Source organism: Nerophis lumbriciformis, linkage group LG33, assembly GCF_033978685.3.
Source record: "Nerophis lumbriciformis linkage group LG33, RoL_Nlum_v2.1, whole genome shotgun sequence".
NCBI classification, from domain to species: domain Eukaryota; kingdom Metazoa; phylum Chordata; class Actinopteri; order Syngnathiformes; family Syngnathidae; genus Nerophis; species Nerophis lumbriciformis.
This window is the reverse complement of record NC_084580.2, coordinates 24,268,729-24,289,689: the sequence shown is the minus strand read 5'-3', so window position 1 is coordinate 24,289,689 and position 20,961 is coordinate 24,268,729. Positions and strand designations below refer to the sequence as shown.

Below are 20,961 nucleotides of genomic sequence, written 5' to 3'. Positions count from 1 at the left end.
TTTTTAACTATCTGTTTATATTCTATTATTTTGTATTATTATAATTGTTTTAACTATCTGTTTATATTATTTTATTTTGCATTATCATCATTATTATTTTTTAAACTATCTGTTTCTATTTTTATATTTTATACTATCATTATCCATCCATCCATTTTCTAGAGATTCCAACTTCTAAGTCGTATGCAACCCAGCGATACCGCCCCTGTAACTACTTGGTATCGGACCGATACCAGTTTGTAGTATCACCCCCAAACTAAAGTATCCACCAACAGTAGAATACGTGATTATTACATTTGAACAGAAGTGTAGATAGAAATGTCACCAGATACGAACAGTAAATTAGCATTAACATTATTAATAGTTATGCCCAAATGATACAACCGGAAATGACGTAATATGTTCATGCATTTGTAATCCGTTTGAAAATGGTTGTATCATCATCAAAAGTGAACATACACTTGTAAAGAACATCACAATCATTTCTGTTACTAATCAAATATAAAGATATTAAAGTTGTGAGAGTAAGAAGTCAACAAACCTGTTCTGTGTAACACAACTTGATGATGTTTCTTATAATAAACGTCCAGGAGTTGATGTTGTCGCTCCTTCTCCTCTTTGGTTCTAGAAAGTTCCCCCTCGTTCTCTTCCATCGTCCTTTCGCACATTTTCCACACAATCACAACACTTTAAACGCACACTTGATCTCCGTTTAGCGATGTTTAAACAACTTCCGGTTCGCTTTGTTAGCAGCTAACAAGCTAAGCTAAGCTAACTCGCAAGCTAAGCTAGCATTAAACTGACTAATGTGTCCCGACGACAAACAATTATGGACGATGTTTACGTTATTAAAGGACGTATATGTGTGCGCGAAGGTGCTTGTTAAGGACAAGCAAAATGAACGAGAACAATATCGTCGTTTCCATCGAACGCCATCTTGGCTTGTATTCCTCCTGTTCTCGCGCTGGCGTTCTCAGATCTCGCGAGATAAACAAGCCGGCTGTAGACTCTGGCCATTACAATACTGTGCTGCCATCTGCTGGCGTTTTGTGGCTACTGCATGATACTTTGAAATGCAGGCGACATCTGGTAGCTTTTAGTCATGTTGCCATTTATTGTGTGAATGCATCCATTTTCTACCGCTTGTCCCTTCACACAGGTTTTTTATTTTATTATTGAACTTCTTTTTCTTCTCCTCGGTGGCAAGGATGCGCCCGGAGTTCCTTAAGGCTCTGGATGCTGTGGGGCTGTCTTGGTGGACAAGACTCTGCAGCATCGCGTGGACATCGGGGGCGGTACCTCTGGATTGGCAGACCGGGGTTATGGTTCCTCTCTTTAAGAAGGGGAACCCGGAGGGTGTGTTCCAACTATCGTGGGATCACACTCCCCAGCCTTCCCGGTAAGGTCTATTCAGGTATACTAAAGAGGAGGCTACGCCGGATAGTCCAATCTCGGATTCAGGAGGAACAGTGTGGTTTTCGTCCTGGTCGTGGAACTGTGGACCAGCTCTATACTCTGGGCAGGGTCCTTGAGGGTGCATATGGGAGTTTGCCCAACCAGTCTACATGTGCTTTGTGGACTTGGAGAAGGCATTTGACCGTGTCCCTCTGGAAGTCCTCAGAGAGTATGGGGTATCGGACTGTCTGATTGTGGCAGTCCGCTCCCTGTATGATCAGTGTCAGAGCTTGGTCCGCATTGCCGGCAGTAAGTCGGACACGTTTCCAGTGAGGGTCGGACTCCGCCAAGGCTGCCCTTTGTCACCCATTCTGTTCGGAACTTTTATGGACAGAATTTGTAGGCGCAGTCATGGCGTTGAGGGGATCCGGTTTGGTGGCTGCAGGATTAGGTCTCTGCTTTTTGCAGATGACGTGGTCCTGATGGCTTCATCTGGCCAGGATCTTCAGCTCTCACTGGATCGGTTCGCAGCCGAGTGTGAAGCGACTGGGATGGGAATCAGCACCTCCAAGTCCGAGTCCATGGTTCTCGCCCGGAAGAGGGTGGAGTGCCATCTCCGGGTTGGGGAGGAGACCCTGCCCCAAGTGGAGGAGTTCAAGTACCTCGGAGTCTTGTTTACGAGTGAGGGAAGAGTGGATGGTGAGATCGACAGGCGGATCGGTGCGGTGTCTTCAGTAATGCGGACGATGTATCGATCCGTTGTGGTGAAGAAGGAGCTGAGCCGGAAGGCAAAGCTCTCAATTTACCGGTCGATCTACGTTCCCATCCTCACCTATGGTCATGAGCTTTGGGTTAGGACCGAAAGGACAAGATCACGGGTACAAATGAGTTTCCTCCGCCGGGGGGCGGGTCTCTCCCTTAGAGATAGGGTGAGAAGCTCTGTCATCCGGGAGGAGCTCAAAGTAAAGCCGCTGCTCCTCCACATGGAGAGGAGCCAGATGAGGTGGTTCGGGCATCTGGTCAGGATGCCACCCGAACGCCTCCTTAGAGAGGTGTTTAGGGAACCTCCGACCGGTAGGAGGACACGGGGAAGACCCAGGACACGTTGGGAAGACTATCTCTCCCGGCTGGCCTGGGAACGCCTCGGGATCCCCCGGGAGGAGCTGGACGAAGTGGCTGGGGAGAGGGAAGTCTGGGCTTCCCTGCTTAGGCTGCTGCCCCCGCGACCCGACCTCGGATGAGCGGAAGAAAATGGATGGATGGATGGATGGATGGATGGATGGATATTTGTGAACAACGCAACGATGTACAAAGAATTTCAGGTCAACTTCACACAGGTATAAATGAGGACCGCCACAAATACATGCACGAGTACACGGTTCGTACCATTTGCCCTTCAAAATAAAGGCCAGAAGGTGGTAAAAAAACAACAAAAAAACAAGCAGTTTATTGAAACAATGCAAAAGAGAATGAAAACATGTTCGTCGTCAGTCAAAAAACACAAAAGCTTTGTACTTTTCTTGGAAAGCAGGAGTTTTCTAGACGCTACTACATCTACTCCACTAAACTAGACTCTACTATATCTACTCCACTAAACTAGACTCTACTACATCTACTCCACTAAACTAGACTCTACTATATCTACTCCACTAAACTAGACTCTACTATATCTACTCCACTAAACTAGACTCTACTATATCTACTCCACTGTACTAGACTCTACTACATCTACTCCACTAAACTAGACACTACTATATCTACTCCACTGTACTAGACTATACTATATCTACTCCACTAAACTAGACTCTACTATATCTACTCCACTAAACTAGACTCTACTATATCTACTCCACTGTACTAGACTCTACTATATCTACTCCACTGTACTAGACTCTACTATATCTTCTCCAATATACTAGACTCTACTATATCTACTCCATTGTAGTAGACTCTACTATATCTTCTCCAATATACTAGACGCTACTATATCTACTCCACTGTACTAGACTCTACTATATCTACTTCAATATACTAGACTCTACTATATCTACTCCACTGTACTAAACTCTACTATATCTACTTCAATATACAAGACGCTACTGTATCTACTCCACTGTACTAAACTCTACTATATCTACTCCACTGTACTAGACTCTACTATATCTACTCCACTAAACTAGACTCTACTATATCTACTCCACTGTACTAAACTCTACTATATCTACTCCAATGTACTAGACTCTACTATATCTACTCCACTATACTGGACTCTATTATATCTACTCCACTATACTAGACGCTACTATATCTACTCCACTGTACTAGACTCTACTATATCTACTCCACTGTACTAGACTCTACTATATCTTCTCCAATATACTAGACGCTACTATATCTACTCCACTGTACTAAACTCTACTATATCTACTCCACTGTACTAGACTCTACTATATCTACTACAATATACCAGACTCTACTATATCTACTCCACTGTACTAAACTCTACTATATCTACTCCAATGTACTAGACTCTACTATATCTACTCCACTATACTGGACTCTACTATATCCACTCCACTATACTAGACGCTACTATATCTACTCCACTGTACTAGACTCTACTATATCTACTCCACTGTACTAGACTCTACTATATCTACTCCACTGTACTAGACTCTACTATATCTTCTCCAATATACTAGACTCTACTATATCTACTCCACTGTACTAGACTCTACTATATCTACTTCAATATACTAGACTCTACTATATCTACTCCACTGTACTAAACTCTACTATATCTACTCCAATGTACTAGACTCTACTATATCTACTCTACTATACTAGACTCTACTATATCTACTCCACTATATCTACTCTACTATATCTACTCCACTATACTAGACTCTACTATATCTACTCCACTTTACAATATATACTATGTATACTCTACTATATCTACTCCACTACACTAGACTCTACTATATCTACTCCACTAAACTAGACTACACTATATCTACTCCACTATACTAGATCTACTCTACTATATCTACTCCACTATACTAGACTGCACTATATCTACTCCACTTTACTAGACTCTACTATATCTACTCCACTACACTAGACTCTACTATATCTACTACCCTATACTAGACTCTACTATATCTACTCCACTATACTAGATCTACTATATTAGATCTACTATATCTACTCCACTAGTCTATACTATATTTATTCCACTATACTATACTTACTCCAGTAAACTAGACTCTACTATATACTCCACTATAATAGACGCTACTATATCTACTACACTATACTAGACTCTACTATACTAGACTCTACTATATCTACTCCACTATACTACATCTACTATATTAGATCTACTATATCTACTCCACTAGTCTATACTATCTTTATTCCACTATACTATACTTACTCCAGTAAACTAGACCCTACAATATACTCCACTATACTAGACTCTACTATATCTACTACACTATACTAGACTCTACTATATACACTCCACTATACTAGACTCTACTACATCCACTCCACTATACTAGTCTATACTATATGCATTCCCCTATACTTTACTTACTCCAGTAAACTAGACTCTACTATATACTCCACTATACTAGACTCTAATATATCTACTCCACTATATTAGACTCTACAATATCTACTCCACTCTACTAGACCAAACTTTTCTAGACTCTACTATATCTGCTCTATAATCTACTATCTACTCATTAACTCCGCTATACTAGACTCTACTATACAATCCACTATCTACTCAATGAACTGCACTATACTAGACTACTATATACTCTAGCTACCCTACTATATTTACTCCACTAAACAGTACTAGACTCTACTATATCTACTCTACTACAAAAGCAGTGAAGTTGTCAGGTTGTGTAAATGGTAAATAAAAAGAGAATACAACAAATCCTTTTCAACTTATATTCAATTGAATAGACTGCAAAGAAAAGATATTTCATGTTCACACTTGAAAACTTTATTTTTTGCAACTATTAGCTCATTTGGAATTTGAACTTGAGCCATCAATTTTCTACCGCTTGTCCCGTTTGTGCACACATTGACGCATTTAGGCCACACAAACATTTAGAATTGTCCACAATTAGTTGAAAATAATCAAAAACAGCATCGGACAAAATATATTATTGAGACTAAATTTCCCCGGTAAAAGCCAACAAAGAGTGGACCATCAGTGCCTCTCCATGTGTCGATCCAGAGAAGATAAGAAAGAAAATGCGACGCTGCACACTGAGCAACTAAAAGGTTTTTCTCCCGTGTGCGTTCGCATGTGCGAGAGCATGTTCACCTTTTGGGAGAAGCTCTTGCCGCAGTCCGAGCAGCTGAAGGGTTTCTCTCCGGTGTGAGTCCTCATGTGCCGATTCAAAGAGGACGTCTGCGCGAACGCGCCGCCGCACACCGAGCAACTGAAAGGTTTCTCCCCCGTGTGCGTCCTGGCGTGGGAGAGCATGTGCGCCCGTTGAGCGAAGCGCTTGCCGCAGACCGAGCAACGGAAAGGTTTCTCCCCCGTGTGCGTCCTGGCGTGCGCCAGCATGGTTGTCTTCTGAGGGAATTGTGCGCCGCAAACGGAACAACCGAACGGTTTTCCTCTGGTGTGCGTTCTCAAGTGTGAGTCCGTGTTTGCGTCGATGTGCGACGTTGCGTCGTCGCTATCTGATAGTGGAGCTAAGAGCGTGTCCGCTTGTGATCCTCCATCAGCTTCTGTTGTCATGTGTTGTGTTGGAGGCTCCGCCCCTTCCCTCTCCTCACTTTCACCTTTGACCTCATCATCTTCACTCTTCACTGGGAACTCCTCCGGTCCTTCTAGATGGTCTCCCTCCTGACTGATGCTGTGTTCTTCCTCCTCCTCTTTAATGTAGGGGGGCTGTGACACCTTCTCTTCCTCTTTAATATGAGGAGACGTTTCTTCTTTAAAGCAGGGGGACTGTTGCTCCTCTTTTTCCTCTTTAATGCGGGGGCACGGAAGACGTTCTGCACGGACACAAGGAGACAAACACGAAAAAAGTAAGCACAGGCGGAGGCAGCATCATGCTATCTTTTATTTTGATGGTCAAAGTTGATGGTAAGACAGAAACAAACACAGGAAAATAAAGGTGTTAAAATGTGGTGATATCCTTTACACACCGATGTCGCTTTTTGATGCAGTACCGCCTGAGGGATTGAAGGTTGGTTTTCAGCCTTGCCACTTACGTGCAGTGATTTCTCCAGATTCTCTGAGCCTTTTGATGATATTACAAACCATAGATGGTGAAAAGCCAACTTCCTGCACAATAATGAAAGTTCGAGGTGTATAAATTTACATGTTTCATATTAGGGAAAATATTTTTCAGACATGACTCATGTCAGAGGGCCGCTTGTACGAATATCTCGTTAAACAATTTTATCTCATTTTCAATTTTTCCATATGAGTTGGGAAATGGTGTTAGATGTAAATATAAACGGAATACAATGATTGGCGAATCATTTTCAACCCATATTCAACTGAATATTTAACATATTTTTTGCAAATAATCATTAACTTTAGAATTTGATGGCAGCAACACGTGACAAAGAAGTTGGGAAAGGTGGCAATAAATACTGATAAAGTTGAGGAATGCTCATCAAACACTTATTTGGAACATCCCACGGGTGTGCGGGCTAATTGGGAACAGGTGGGTGCCATGATTGGGTATAAAAACAGCTTTCCCAAAAAACGCTCAGTCTTTCACAAGAAAGGATGGGGCGAGGTACACCCCTTTGTCAACAAATGCGTGAGCAAATTGTTGAACAGTTTAAGAACAACCTTTCTCAACCAGCTATTGCAAGGAATTTAGGGATTTCACCATCTACGGTCCGTAATATCATCAAAAGGGTTCAGAGAATCTGGAGAAATCACTGCACGTAAGCAGCTAAGCCCGTGACCTTCCATCCCTCAGGCTGTACTGCATCAACAAGCGACATCAGTGTGTAAAGGATATCACCACATGGGCTCAGGAACACTTCAGAAAACCACTGTCAGTAACTACAGTTGGTCGCTACATCTGTAAGTGCAAGTTAAAGCTCTACTATGCAAAGCCAAAGCCATTTATCAACAACACCCAGAAACGCCGCCGGCTTCTCTGGGCCCGAGATCATCTACGATGGACTCACGCAAAGTGGAAAAGTGTTCTGTGGTCTGACGGGTCCACATTTCAAATTGTTTTGGAAATATTGGACATCGTGTCATCCGGACCAAAGGGGAAGCGAACCATCCAGACTGTTCTAGGGTGAAAGTGTAAAAGGCAGCATGTGTGATGGTATGGGGGTGTATTAGTGCCCAATGCATGGGTAACTTACACATCTGTGAAGGCACCATTAATGCCGAAAGGTACATACAGGTTTTGGAACAACATATGCTGCCATCTAAGCGCCGTCTTTTTCATGGACGCCCCTGCTTATTTCAGCAAGACAATGCCAAGCCACATTCAGCACGTGTTACAACAGCGTGGTTTCTTAAAAAAAAAGAGTGCGGGTACTTTCCTGGCCCGCCTGCAGTCCAGACCTGTCTCCAATCGAAAATGTGTGGCGCATTATGAAGCGTAAAAGCGGAGACCCCCGGACTGTTGAACGACAGAAGCTCTACATAAAACAAGAATGGGAAAGAATTCCACTTTCAAAGCTTCAACGATTAGTGTCCTCAGTTCCCAATCGTTTATTGAGTGTTGTTAAAAGGAAAGGCCATGTGACACAGTGGTGAACATGCCCTTTCCCAACTACTTTGGCACGTGTTGCAGCCATGAAATTCTAAGTTGTTAAAAGTTTATAAGTTTGAACATCAAATATGTTGTCTTTGTAGCATATTCAACTGAATATGGCTTGAAAAGGATTTGCAAATCATTGTATTCCGTTTATATTTACATCTAACACCATTTCCCAACTCATATGGAAACGGGGTTCGTACATCATTAGAATATTTTGTACAGGATTTATTCACGTTATGCGGTGAAAGAAGAAATGCGTTTAGCCCGGAAGGGTTTTTATTATTATGAGGGCCACATGAAATGAAGTGGCGGGCCAGATGTGGCCCCGGGGCCTTGAGTTTGACACCTGTGTTGTGTACTGTAGGGACAACATGGATCCTTTTTCTACAAAAACTGTAAAATGTAAAAAAAAAATTTTTTATACAATTTATAAAATGCAGTCTTCTTGTTTGGCCCCTCCTCTCCACAAAGGTGTGCAATTCTCACTAGCACATCGAAAAAAAGCTACTTGACTAAACTATAGACAGTACCGCCTGAGGGATCGGTGATCACGGGCATTCTGTGTTGGTTTTCGGCCTTGCCGCTTACGTGCAGTGATTTCTCCAGATTCTCTGACCCTTTTGATGATATTATGGAGCGTGGATGGTGGAATCCCTCAATTTCTTGCAATAGCTGGTGGAGAAATGTGGTTCTTAAACAATTTGTTGACAAAGTGGTGACCCTCGCCACGTCCTTGTTTCATGGAAGCTGCTTTTATACCCAATCATGGCACCCACCTGTTCCCCATTAGCCTGTTCACCTGTGTTGGATGAGCATTCCTCAACTTTCTCAGTCTTTTTTGCCACTTGTGCCAGCTTTTTTTTAAAAAACATTTTACGATTTTGAATCCATTAAAAAAAAATCTCAAGAGTTGTTTGAGAGAATAATAATTTTTAGGCCATCTCTGCGATTATTTGCTGCATTATTAAACATCAATTTTCTAAAATCATTGAAAAACTGTTCAATAACAGATTAGAGAGTTTCATAAATAAAAATAGAATACTGGAAGAAAATCAATATGGATACAGAGCTAATGTTTCAACTTCCATGGCTTTCATTGAAATTACAGAAGAAATGACCAATGCTATAGATAATAAAAAATGTGCGGCAGCAGTTTTTATGGATCTAACTAAAGCATTTGACACAATTAATCACAATATTTTCATCAAAAAACTAGAACGATATGGCATCAGAGGGTTAGTCTTAAACTGGATAAGAAGTTATCTAATGAACAGGAAACAATACGTGAAACTAGGCGAACACACCTCTACAACGCTAAATATATCCTGTGGTGTACCTCAGGGATCAATACTAGGACCTCAATTATTCAATCTCTATATAAATGACATTTGTAAAGTTACAAAAGATTTAAAGTTAGTATTATTTGCGGATGATACAACAGCGTTTTGTTCAGGAGAGAACACACAGAAGATACTACAAATAATAACAAATTAAAAAGATGGTTTGACAAAAACAGACTATCGTTGAATCTCAGTAAAAGTAAAATAATGCTATTTGGTAACAGTAGAAGAGAAAGTCAAACACAAATACAAATAGACGGAATAGAAATTGAAAGAGTAAATGAAACCAAATTTCTAGGTATAATGATTGATGATAAATTGAACTGGAAATCTCACGTAAAAAATATACAACATAAAGTAGCAAGAAACACGTCAATAATGAATAAAGCAAAACATGTTCAAGACAAAAAAAATCACTTCATATTCTCTACTGCTCACTAGTGTTACCATATCTGAGTTACTGTGCAGAAATATGGGGAAATAATTACAAAAGTACACTTCATTCATTAACGGTGTTACAAAAAAGATCAGTTAGAATAATACATCATGTTGGATATAGAGAACACACAAATCCTTTATTTATTCAATCAAAGATACTGAAATTCTACGACATAGTGAATTTGCAAACAGCTAAAATGATACACAAAGCAAACTATAACCTGCTAGCCAAGAATATACAACAATTCTTCTCAAAAAAAGAGGAGAAATATAATCTTGGGGAGAAATGTAATTTAAAACATTTGTATGCACGTAATAATAATAACTGGGATTTATATAGCGCTTTTCTAAGTACCCAAAGTCGCTTTACATGTAGAACCCATCAATCATTCACACCTGATGGTGGTAAGCTACTTTCATAGCCACAGCTGCCCTGGGGTAGACTGACGGAAGCGTGGCTGCAATTTGCGCCAACGGCCCCTCCGACCACCACCTATCATTCATCATTCAATTCACCGGTGTGAGTGGTGAAGTATGCAAAGGGTGAAGTATCCCGCCCAAGGACACAACGGCAGCGATTTTTGGATGGTAAGAGGCGGGGAGCGAACCTGCAACCCTCAGGTTTCTGGCACGGTTGCTCTACCCACTACGCCATGCCGCCCCCAACATACAACACTTAAGACCTTCAGTATATCAGTATGTGGAATTAAATGATGGAATGGATTAAGCAAAGCAATCAAACAATGTACTAATATGATCCACTTCAAGAAACTCTTCAAACTTAAAGTGTTTACAAAGTACAAAGAAGAAGAACCATGATAAACATTCTGTATTTATTTAACTCATCCATTCTTTCATTCTTTCACTCACAAAATAATCTTACTTATCTCAACATATGAAATGTAACTTACTTCACCAATTATTATTTATTTACCGTATTTTCCGCACTATAAGGCGCACCTAAAAACCACACATTTTCTCAAAAGCTGACAGTGCGCCTTATAACCCGGTGCGCTTTATTAAGATTCATTTTCATAAAGTTTCGATCTCGCAACTTCGGTAAACAGCCGCCATCTTTTTTCCCGGTAGAACAGGAAGCGCTTCTTCTTCTACGCAAGCAACCGCCAAGGAAAGCACCCGCCCCCATAGAACAGGAAGCGCTTCTTCTTCTACTGTAAGCAACCACCCGCCCCCGGAAGAAGAAGAAAAAACGCGCGGATATCACCGTACGTTTCATTTCCTGTTTACATCTGTAAAGACCACAAAATGGCTCCTACTAAGCGACAAGGATCCGGTTCATAAAAAGACGCAATCTCTCCATCCGCACACGGATTACTACCGTATTTCACAGCAACTGATATTCCTGTGAACCGCACTGTGGATACAACGGGAGCACGTACGGTGAATATTCGCACCACAGGGAATGAGAAGTCATCCTTCACTGTGGTTCTAGCTTGCCATGCTAATGGCCAGAAACTTCCACCCATGGTGATATTCAAAAGGAAGACCTTGCCAAAAGAGACCTTTCCAGCCGGCGTCATCATAAAAGCTAACTCGAAGGGATGGATGGATGAAGAAAAGATGAGCGAGTGGTTAAGGGAAGTTTACGCGAAGAGGCCGGGTGGCTTTTTTCACACAGCTCCGAAGGCGAACACACCTTCACTAAGACGGGCAGACAGCGCCGGACGACATACGCCAACATTTGCCAGTGGATCGTAAATGCCTGGGCAGATATTTCGGTCACAACTGTGGTCCGAGCTTTCCGGAAGGCAGGATTCACAGAACTACTGGACAACAACAGCGACACTGACTCCGATGACTTCGACGAGACGGAACCGGCCATTTTGGATCCCACGCTTGCGCAACTTTTCAATTCGGACACCGAAGACGAAGAATTCGAAGGATTTACGAATGAAGAATAACTTCAGAAGGTGAGCGTTATGTTTATTTTGTGTGTTGTGACATTAACGTTCGAGCAACATTATGTTGCTATTGCTCTACACCATTTTGAATTTTACTATGTTTGTGATTGCACATTTGCGTACATTTTGGGACAGAGTTGTTAGAACGCTGGTTTTCAATATATTATTAAAGTTTGACTGAACTATCTGACTGTTTTTTTGACATTCCCTTTAGCGCAGCGTAGGCGCGGCTTATAATCCGGGGCGGCTTATTGGTGGACAAAGTTATGAAATATGTAATTCATTGAAGGTGCGGCTAATAATCCGGTGCGCCTTATAGTGCGGAAAATACGGTACTTATTTTATTGTGATTACTTATGGAGTATATTGTGAATAAATTGAGAACAGGAAGTGAACAAAAGTTTTAGCAACTGTTATGTAAAAGAAAAAGGGGTAGGATTAAATAAGCTCTGCTTCTTCCTACTCCTTTTCCAACATGTTGAAAAGAGAAACTGGAGATTGTGATGTATCATGTTGTATACTTGCATGTTCCAAATAAACTCAAACTCAACTCAACTCAACTCAACTCATACGGTAGGCGGGGAAAAAAGAGCTTTTGTAACCCGTAACATGTTTTGAAAAGGTTTTATTATAGTTATTATATATTGCGAGACTCGGTTTTAATTAAGAATCGTGTTGAATAGATTAAGATTCACATCTTTTCATTTGGCCCGCCGAGCTTCGCCCAAATAGGCTTGATGGAACCATTCGAACAGAAAGTGGGATATACAATATTAACTATGAACAATAAAACACTGAATATTGAGAATATTGCTCCTCTACTTCTCAGGCCACCTCCTTGATCGACATCTTTTATAATCCAGTATCAAACACTGCGAAACATAAACGCAAAGGATATAAAGACGTCCACATATTGGGTATAATATCACTTTTCTGCAGAACTTTGGTGTAGAAATCTGTCTCCGTTTGACACTCGCGTATCAGGCTTGTCGCTGCTGTGTAAACAAGCCCCGCCCACTCTGTTTGTGCCCGGTCCGCATGAAGAGGAGCTTCCTATCGTTACCGTAGTAACCCGTATATCGCTTAAAAGTGCACATTTCAACCATTGGAGTCATTTCTATAGTTTGAAAGTATCCTTGAAATGCTTGTGATATGCCCAGGTAACTGACTTTGTCAGTCCTAATTTACCGGAAGTGAGTCTTGCTTTTTGAAGCAGCAAATTTTAATTTTTAAACATGGAATAATTTTTACTTTGAATTATTTTCACACTGAATTTTTTTAAACAGATTTCTTAAACACTAAATTATTTTTACATTGAATTTTTTTGGCGCTGAAATTTTTACACGCTGAATTTTTATACACTGAACTTTAAAACACTGATTTTTTTTTACACTGAAATTTTTTCAGACAGTAATTTTAAATACTTAATTATTTTTACACTGAATTTTTAGCCACTGAATTTTTTTTTACACAGAATTACTTTTAGACTGAATTTTTATGCACTTATTTTTTTTACACTGAATTTTTATCCACTGACTTTTTCTACACTGAATTTTTTCAGACATACTTTTTAAACACTAAATTATGTTTACACTGAATTTTTATGCACTTAATTTTTTTACACTGAATATTTATCCACTGACATTTTTTATACAGAATTTTTTAGACAGAATTTTTAAACACCGAATTATTTTTACACTGAATTTTTATAAAGGGGTTTTCTTTTCACTGAAATTTTTTTACACTGAATTTTCATCACTGATTTTTTTTTGCACTGAAATTTTTATACACTGAATTTTTTTTACACTGAATTTTTAGCCACTGAATTTTTTTTTTACTCAGAATTACTTTTAGACTGAATTTTTATGCACTTAATTTTTTTACACTGAATTTTTATCCACTGACTTTTTCTACACTGAATTTTTTTAGACATCATTTTTAAACACTGAATTATGTTTACACTGAATTTTTATCCACTGACATTTTTTTAGACAGAATTTTTTTAGACAGAATTTTTAAACACCGAATTATTTTTACACTGAATTTTTATAAACAGATTTTCTTTTCACTGAAATTTTTTTACACTGAATTTTTATCACTGAAATTTTTATACACTGAATTTTTTTTACACTGAATTTTTAGCCACTGAATTTTTTTTTTTACACAGAATTACTTTTAGACTGAATTTTTATGCACTTAATTTTTTTACACTGAATTTTTATCCACTGACTTTTTCTACACTGAATTTTTTTAAGACATAATTTTTAAACACTGAATTATGTTTATACTGAATTTTTATGCACTTAATTTTTTTACACTGAATTTTTATCCACTGACATTTTTCTAGACAGAATTTTTTTAGACAGAATTTTTAAACACCGAATTATTTTTACACTGAATTTTTATAAAGGGATTTTCTTTTCACTGAAATTTTTTTACACTGAATTTTCATCACTGATTTTTTTTTTGCACTGAAATTTCTATACACTGAATTTTTTTTACACAGAATTACTTTTAGACTGAATTTTTATGCACTGAATTTTTTTACACTGAATTTTTATCCACTGACTTTTTCTACACTGAATTTTTTAGACATAATTTTTAAACACTGAATAATGTTTACACTGAATTTTTATGCACTTAATTTTTTTACACTGAATTTATATCCACTGACATTTTTTACACAGAATTTTTTTAGACAGAATTTTTAAACACCGAATTATTTTTACACTGAATTTTTATAAACAGATTTTCTTTTCACTGAAATTTTTTTACACTGAATTTTTATCACTGATATTTTAGCCACTGAATTTTTTTTTACACAAAATTACTTTTAGACTGAATTTTTATCCACTTAATTTTTTTACACTGAATTTTTATCCACTGACTTTTTCTACACTGAATTTTTTTAGACATAATTTTTAAACACTGAATTATGTTTACACTGAATTTTTATGCACTTAATTTTTTTACACTGAATTTTTATCCACTGACATTTTTTACACAGAATTTTTTTTTAGACAGAATTTTTAAACACCTAATTATTTTTACACTGAATTTTTATAAACAGATTTTCTTTTCACTGAAATTTTTTTACACTGAATTTTTATCACTGATTTTTTTTTGCACTGAAATTTTTATACACTGAATTTTAAAACACTGAATTTTTTTTTACACTGAATGTTTCTACACTGAATTTTTTTAAACAGCATTTTTAAACACTGCATTTTTATTCACTGAAATACTTTTAGACTGAATTGTTATGCACTTAATTTTTTTACACTGAATTTTTATCCACTGACCTTTTTTTACACTGAATTTTTCTAGACATAATTTTGAAACACTGAAATACTTTTACTCTGAAATTTTCTACACAGAATTTTTCTAGACATAATTTTTAAACACTGAATTATTTTTACACTGAAATCTTCTACACATAATTTTTAAACACTGAATTATTTTAACACTGAATTTTTTTTGCACTGACATTTTTATACACTGAATTTTTAAACACTGAGTTATTTTTACACTGAATTTTTATGCACTGAATTTTTTTACAGTGATTTTTTTTACACTGAAATTTTCTACACAGAATTTTGAGAGAGAATTTTCAAACACTGAATTTTTTTAGAGAGAATTTTCAAACACCGAATTATTTTTACAGTGAATATTTTTTGCACTGAAATGTTTATACACTGAATTGTTATACACTGAATTTTAAAACAATGAATTTTTTTTACACTACATTTTTCTACACTGGATGTTTATGCACTGACATTTATTTTACACTGAATGTTTCTACACTGAATTTTTTTGGACATAATTTTTAAACACTGAATAATGTTTACACTTAATTTTTATGCACTTAATTTTTTGACACAGAATTTTTATCCACTGACATTTTTTACACAAAATTTTTTTAGACAGAATTTTAAACACAGAATTATTTTTACACTGACATTTTTTTACACTGAATTTTTTTGCACTGAAATTTTTATACACTGAATTTTAAAACACTGAATTTTTTTACACTGAATATTTCTACACTGAATTTTTTCAAACAACATTTTTAAACACTGAATTTTTATCCACTGAAATACTTTTAGACTGAATTGTTATGCACTTAATTTTTTTTACACTGAATTTTTATCCACTGACCTTTTTTTACACAGAATTTTTCTAGACATAATTTTGAAACACTGAAATACTTTTACTCTGAAATTTTCTACAAAGAATTTTTCTAGACATAATTTTTAAACACTGAATTATTTTTACACTGAAATTTTCTACACATAATTTTTAAACACTGAATTATTTTAACACTGAATTTTTTTTTTGCATTGACATTTTTATACACTGAATTTTTACACACTGAATTTTAAAACACTGGATTTTTTTTACACTGAATGTTTCTACACTGAATTTTTTTAAACAGCATTTTTAAACACTGAATTTTTATCCACTGAAATACTTTTAGACTGAATTGTTATGCACTTAATTTTTTTACACTGAATTTTCATCCACTGACCTTTTTTTACACTGAATTTTTCGAGACATAATTTTGAAACACTGAAATACTTTCACTCTGAAATTTTCTACACAGAATTTTACTAGACATACTTTTTAAACAATGTATTATTTTTACACTGAAATTTTCTACACATAATGTTTAAACACTGAATTATTTTTACACTGAATTTTTTTGCACTCAATTTTTTTACAGTCATTTTTTTTACACTGCAATTTTCTACACAGAATTTTGAGAGAGAATTTTCAAACACTGAATTTTTTTAGAGAGAATTTTTAAACACTGAATTATTTTAACAGTGTATATTTTTTGCACTGAATTGTTATACACTGAATTTTAAAACACAGAATTTTTTTTACATTACATTTTTATACACTGAATATTTATGCACTGACATTTATTTTACACTGAATGTTTCTACACAGAATTTTGAGAGAGAACTTTCAAACACTGAATTTTTTTAGAGAGAATTTTTAAACACTAAAATATTTTTACAGTGAAAATTGTTTGCATTGAAATGTTTATACACTGAATTGTATACACTGAATTTTAAAACACTGAATTATTTTTTACACTAGATTTTTATACATTGAATTTGTATGCACTGACATTTTTTTTACACAATGTTCTACACTGAATTTTTTTTAGACAGAATTCTTAAACACTGAATTATTTTTACACTGAATATTTTTTGCACTGAAATTTTTATACTCTGAATTTTTATACACTAAATTTTTTAGACAGATTTTTCATACGCTGAATTATTTTTACATTTAATTTTTATCGACTGACATTTTTTTACACTAAATGTTTCTACACTGAATTTTTTTAGACAAACTTTTTAAACACTAAATTATTTTTACACTGAATTTTAATGCACTTAATTTTTTTTACACTGAATGTTACTACACTGAATTTTTAAAAACATTTTTAAACACTGAATTCTTTTTACACTGATTTTTTTTACACTGAATTTGTATCCACTGAATTGTTATGCGCTTAATTTTTTTACGCTGAATTTTCATCCACTGACCTTTTTCTACACATAATTTTTCTAGACATATTTTTTAAACACTGAATTATTTTTACACTGAAATTTTCTACACATAATTTTTAAACACTGAATTATTTTAACACTGATTTGAATTTTTAAACACTGAGTTATTTTTACACTGAATTTTTATGCACTCAATTTTTTTACACTGACATTTTCTACACAGAATTTTGAGAGAGAATTTTCAAACACTGAATTTTTTTAAAGAGAATTTTTAAACACTGAATTATTTTTTACAGTGAATATTTTTTGCACTGAAATGTTTATACACTGAATTGTTATACACTGAATTTTAAAACACTGATTTTTTTTTTTACACTACATTTTTATACTCTGAATGTTTATGCACTGACATTTATTTGACACTGAATGTTTCTACACTGAATTTTTTAGACAGAATTTTTAAACACTGAATTATTTTTACACTGAATATTTTTTGCACTGAAATTTTTATACACTGAATTTTTTAGACAGATTTTTCATACGCTGAATTATTTTTACATTTAATTTTTATCGACTGACATTTTTTTACACTAAATGTTTCTACACTGAATTTTTTAGATAGACTTTTTAAACACTACATTATTTTTACACTGAATTTTAATGCACTTAATATTTTTTACACTGATTTTTTAAACACCGAGTTATTTTTACACTGAATTTTTATGCACTGAAATTTTTTTACTCTGAATTTTTATACACTGAATTTTTTAGACAGATTTTTCATACGCTGAATTATTTTTACATTTAATTTTTATCGACCGACATTTTTTTACACTAAATGTTTCTACACTGAATTTTTTAGATAGACTTTTTAAACACTACATTATTTTTACACTGAATTTTAATGCACTTAATATTTTTTACACTGATTTTTTAAACACAGAGTTATTTTTACACTGAATTTTTATGCACTGAAATTTTTTTACTCTGAATTTTTATACACTGAATTTTTTAGACAGATTTTTCATACGCTGAATTATTTTTACATTTAATTTTTATCGACTGACATTTTTTTTACACTAAATGTTTCCACACTGAATATTTTTAGACAGACTTTTTAAACACTAAATTATTTTTACACTGAATTTTAATGCACTTAATATTTTTTACACAGATTTTTTAAACACCGAGTTATTTTTACACTGAATTTTTATGCACTGAATTTTTTTTACTCTGAATTTTTATACACTGAATTTTTTAGACAGATTTTTCATACGCTGAATTATTTTTACATTTAATTTTTATCGACCGACATTTTTTTACACTAAATGTTTCTACACTGAATTTTTAGATAGACTTTTTAAACACTAAATTATTTTTACACTGAATTTTAATGCACTTAATTTTTTTTACACTGAATTTTAATGCACTTAATTTTTTTTACACTGAATGTTACTACACTGAATTTTTAAAAACATTTTTAAACACTCAATTCTTTTTACACTGAATGTTACTACACTGAATTTAAAAAAAACATTTTTAAACACTGAATTCTTTTTACACTGAATTTTTTTACACTTAATTTGTATCCACTGAATTTTTTTACACTGAATTTTTACACACTGAATTTTTAAACACTGAGTTATTTTTTACACTGAATTTGTATGCACTCAATTTTTTAACACTGACATTTTCTACACAGAATTTTGAGAGAGAATTTTCAAACACTGAATTTTTTTAAAGAGAATTTTTAAACACTGAATTATTTTTACAGTGAAAATGTTTTGCACTGAAATTGTTATACACTGAATTGTTATACACTGAATTTTAAAACACTGAATTTTTTTTACACTACATTTTTATACACTGAATTTGTATACACTGACATTTTTTTACACAATGTTCTACACTGAATTTTTTTTAGACAGAATTCTTAAACACTGAATTATTTTTACACTGAATATTTTTTGCACTGAAATTTTTATACTCTGCATTTTTATACACTGAATTTTTTAGACAGATTTTTCATACGCTGAATTATTTTTACATTTAATTTTTATCGACTGACATTTTTTTTACACTAAATGTTTCCACACTGAATATTTTTAGACAGACTTTTTAAACACTAAATTATTTTTACACTGAATTTTAATGCACTTAATTTTTTTTACACTGAATTTTAATGCACTTAATTTTTTTTACACTGAATGTTACTACACTGAATTTTTAAAATCAATCAATCAATCAATCAATGTTTATTTATATAGCCCTAAATCACAAGTGTCTCAAAGGGCTGCACAAGCCACAATGACATCCTCGGTACATTATTATGCCTAATTTGGACAACCAGGTATGGTGAAGATAAGGTACTTTAAAAAAAAAAAATTAAATTCAATCAATCAATCAATGTTTATTTATTTATTTATTTATTTATATAGCCCTAAATCACAAGTGTTTTTGTCTAAAAAACATTTTTAAACACTGAATTCTTTTTACACTGAATTTTTTTACACTTAATTTGTATCCACTGAATTTTTTTACACTGAATTTGTATGCACTGAATTTTTTTTACGACAAAAATTTTTGCACTGAATTTTTTATATACTGAATTTTTATCCACTGAATTTTTAGTAAATTGAAATTTTTATACACTGAATTTTTTTCTTTCTTTCTTTGTTTTGTTTAGTTTATTTGGAACATGAACACACTTACATACATACATACATACATCACACAATTTCATATCATTTCTCTTTACATCATGTCCGAAAAGAAGTAGGTGATCAAGGATGAAATGCAGAGAATAATTTGGCCACACATAGTGTGTGTGTGTGTGTGTGTGTGTGTGTGTGTGTGTGTGTGTGTGTGTGTGTGTGTGTGTGACCATCATTGCTACTTTAACTTTTAAATGTTTACTTTCACTTATTGATGCATGTAGGTCACAATCGGGAAGTGAAATTAGCCACGAAACTATTAATTATATTGATTACGGTGTAAAAATATATTTGGTGGATGTGTGAGTTTTGTGTAAACATGTTGATACACTTTGTTATTGTATTGCGTCATCCTCACAAGACAATTCACCTTCCTATTAACAATACATTGAAGAATAATGTTATTAGTCAAATATCAAGTTAGTAAAGATGTGAGAGTAAGAAGTCAACAAACCTGTTCTGTGTAACACAACTTGATGTTTCTTGAAAACAGCGTCCAGTAGTTGATAGTTCTCCTCTTTTGTTCTAGAAAGTTCCTCTTCGCACTCCGCTATCGTTCTTTCGCACATTTTCACACTTTACACTCACATTTGATCTCTACTTAGCGATGTGTTGATAACGTCCGCGTCTCTTTGTTAGCAGCTAACAAGCTAAGCTAACTAGCAAGCTAAGCTAACTAGCAAGCTAAGCTAACTAGCAAGCTAAATTAGCGAATGCAACAAAGTGCAACCACGCTAATGTGTCCGTAAAGAAACAACTATTAATCGATGTTTGCTCTAATACACGACATATATGTGTACATGTACGTTCTACTTGAGACCACGAAACATGAAGAACTATCCGAGACT

The 20,961-nt window shown here is 35.0% G+C and overlaps 1 protein-coding gene across 1 annotated transcript in view; it reads right to left on the bottom strand.

The window, feature by feature from the left end:
• LOC133575609 (uncharacterized) overlaps positions 1-20,961 on the bottom strand; it is a 29,172-nt gene extending 8,211 nt beyond the window's left edge. Inside the window, exons 1-3 of the mRNA XM_061928300.2 lie at positions 20,568-20,961; positions 5,628-6,426; positions 542-687 (exon numbers count right to left, since the gene is read on the bottom strand). Coding sequence (XP_061784284.2) covers positions 542-687; positions 5,628-6,426; positions 20,568-20,682 — 1,060 coding nt within the window. The 5' untranslated portion in view covers positions 20,683-20,961. The remainder of the gene's footprint in view (positions 1-541; positions 688-5,627; positions 6,427-20,567) is intronic.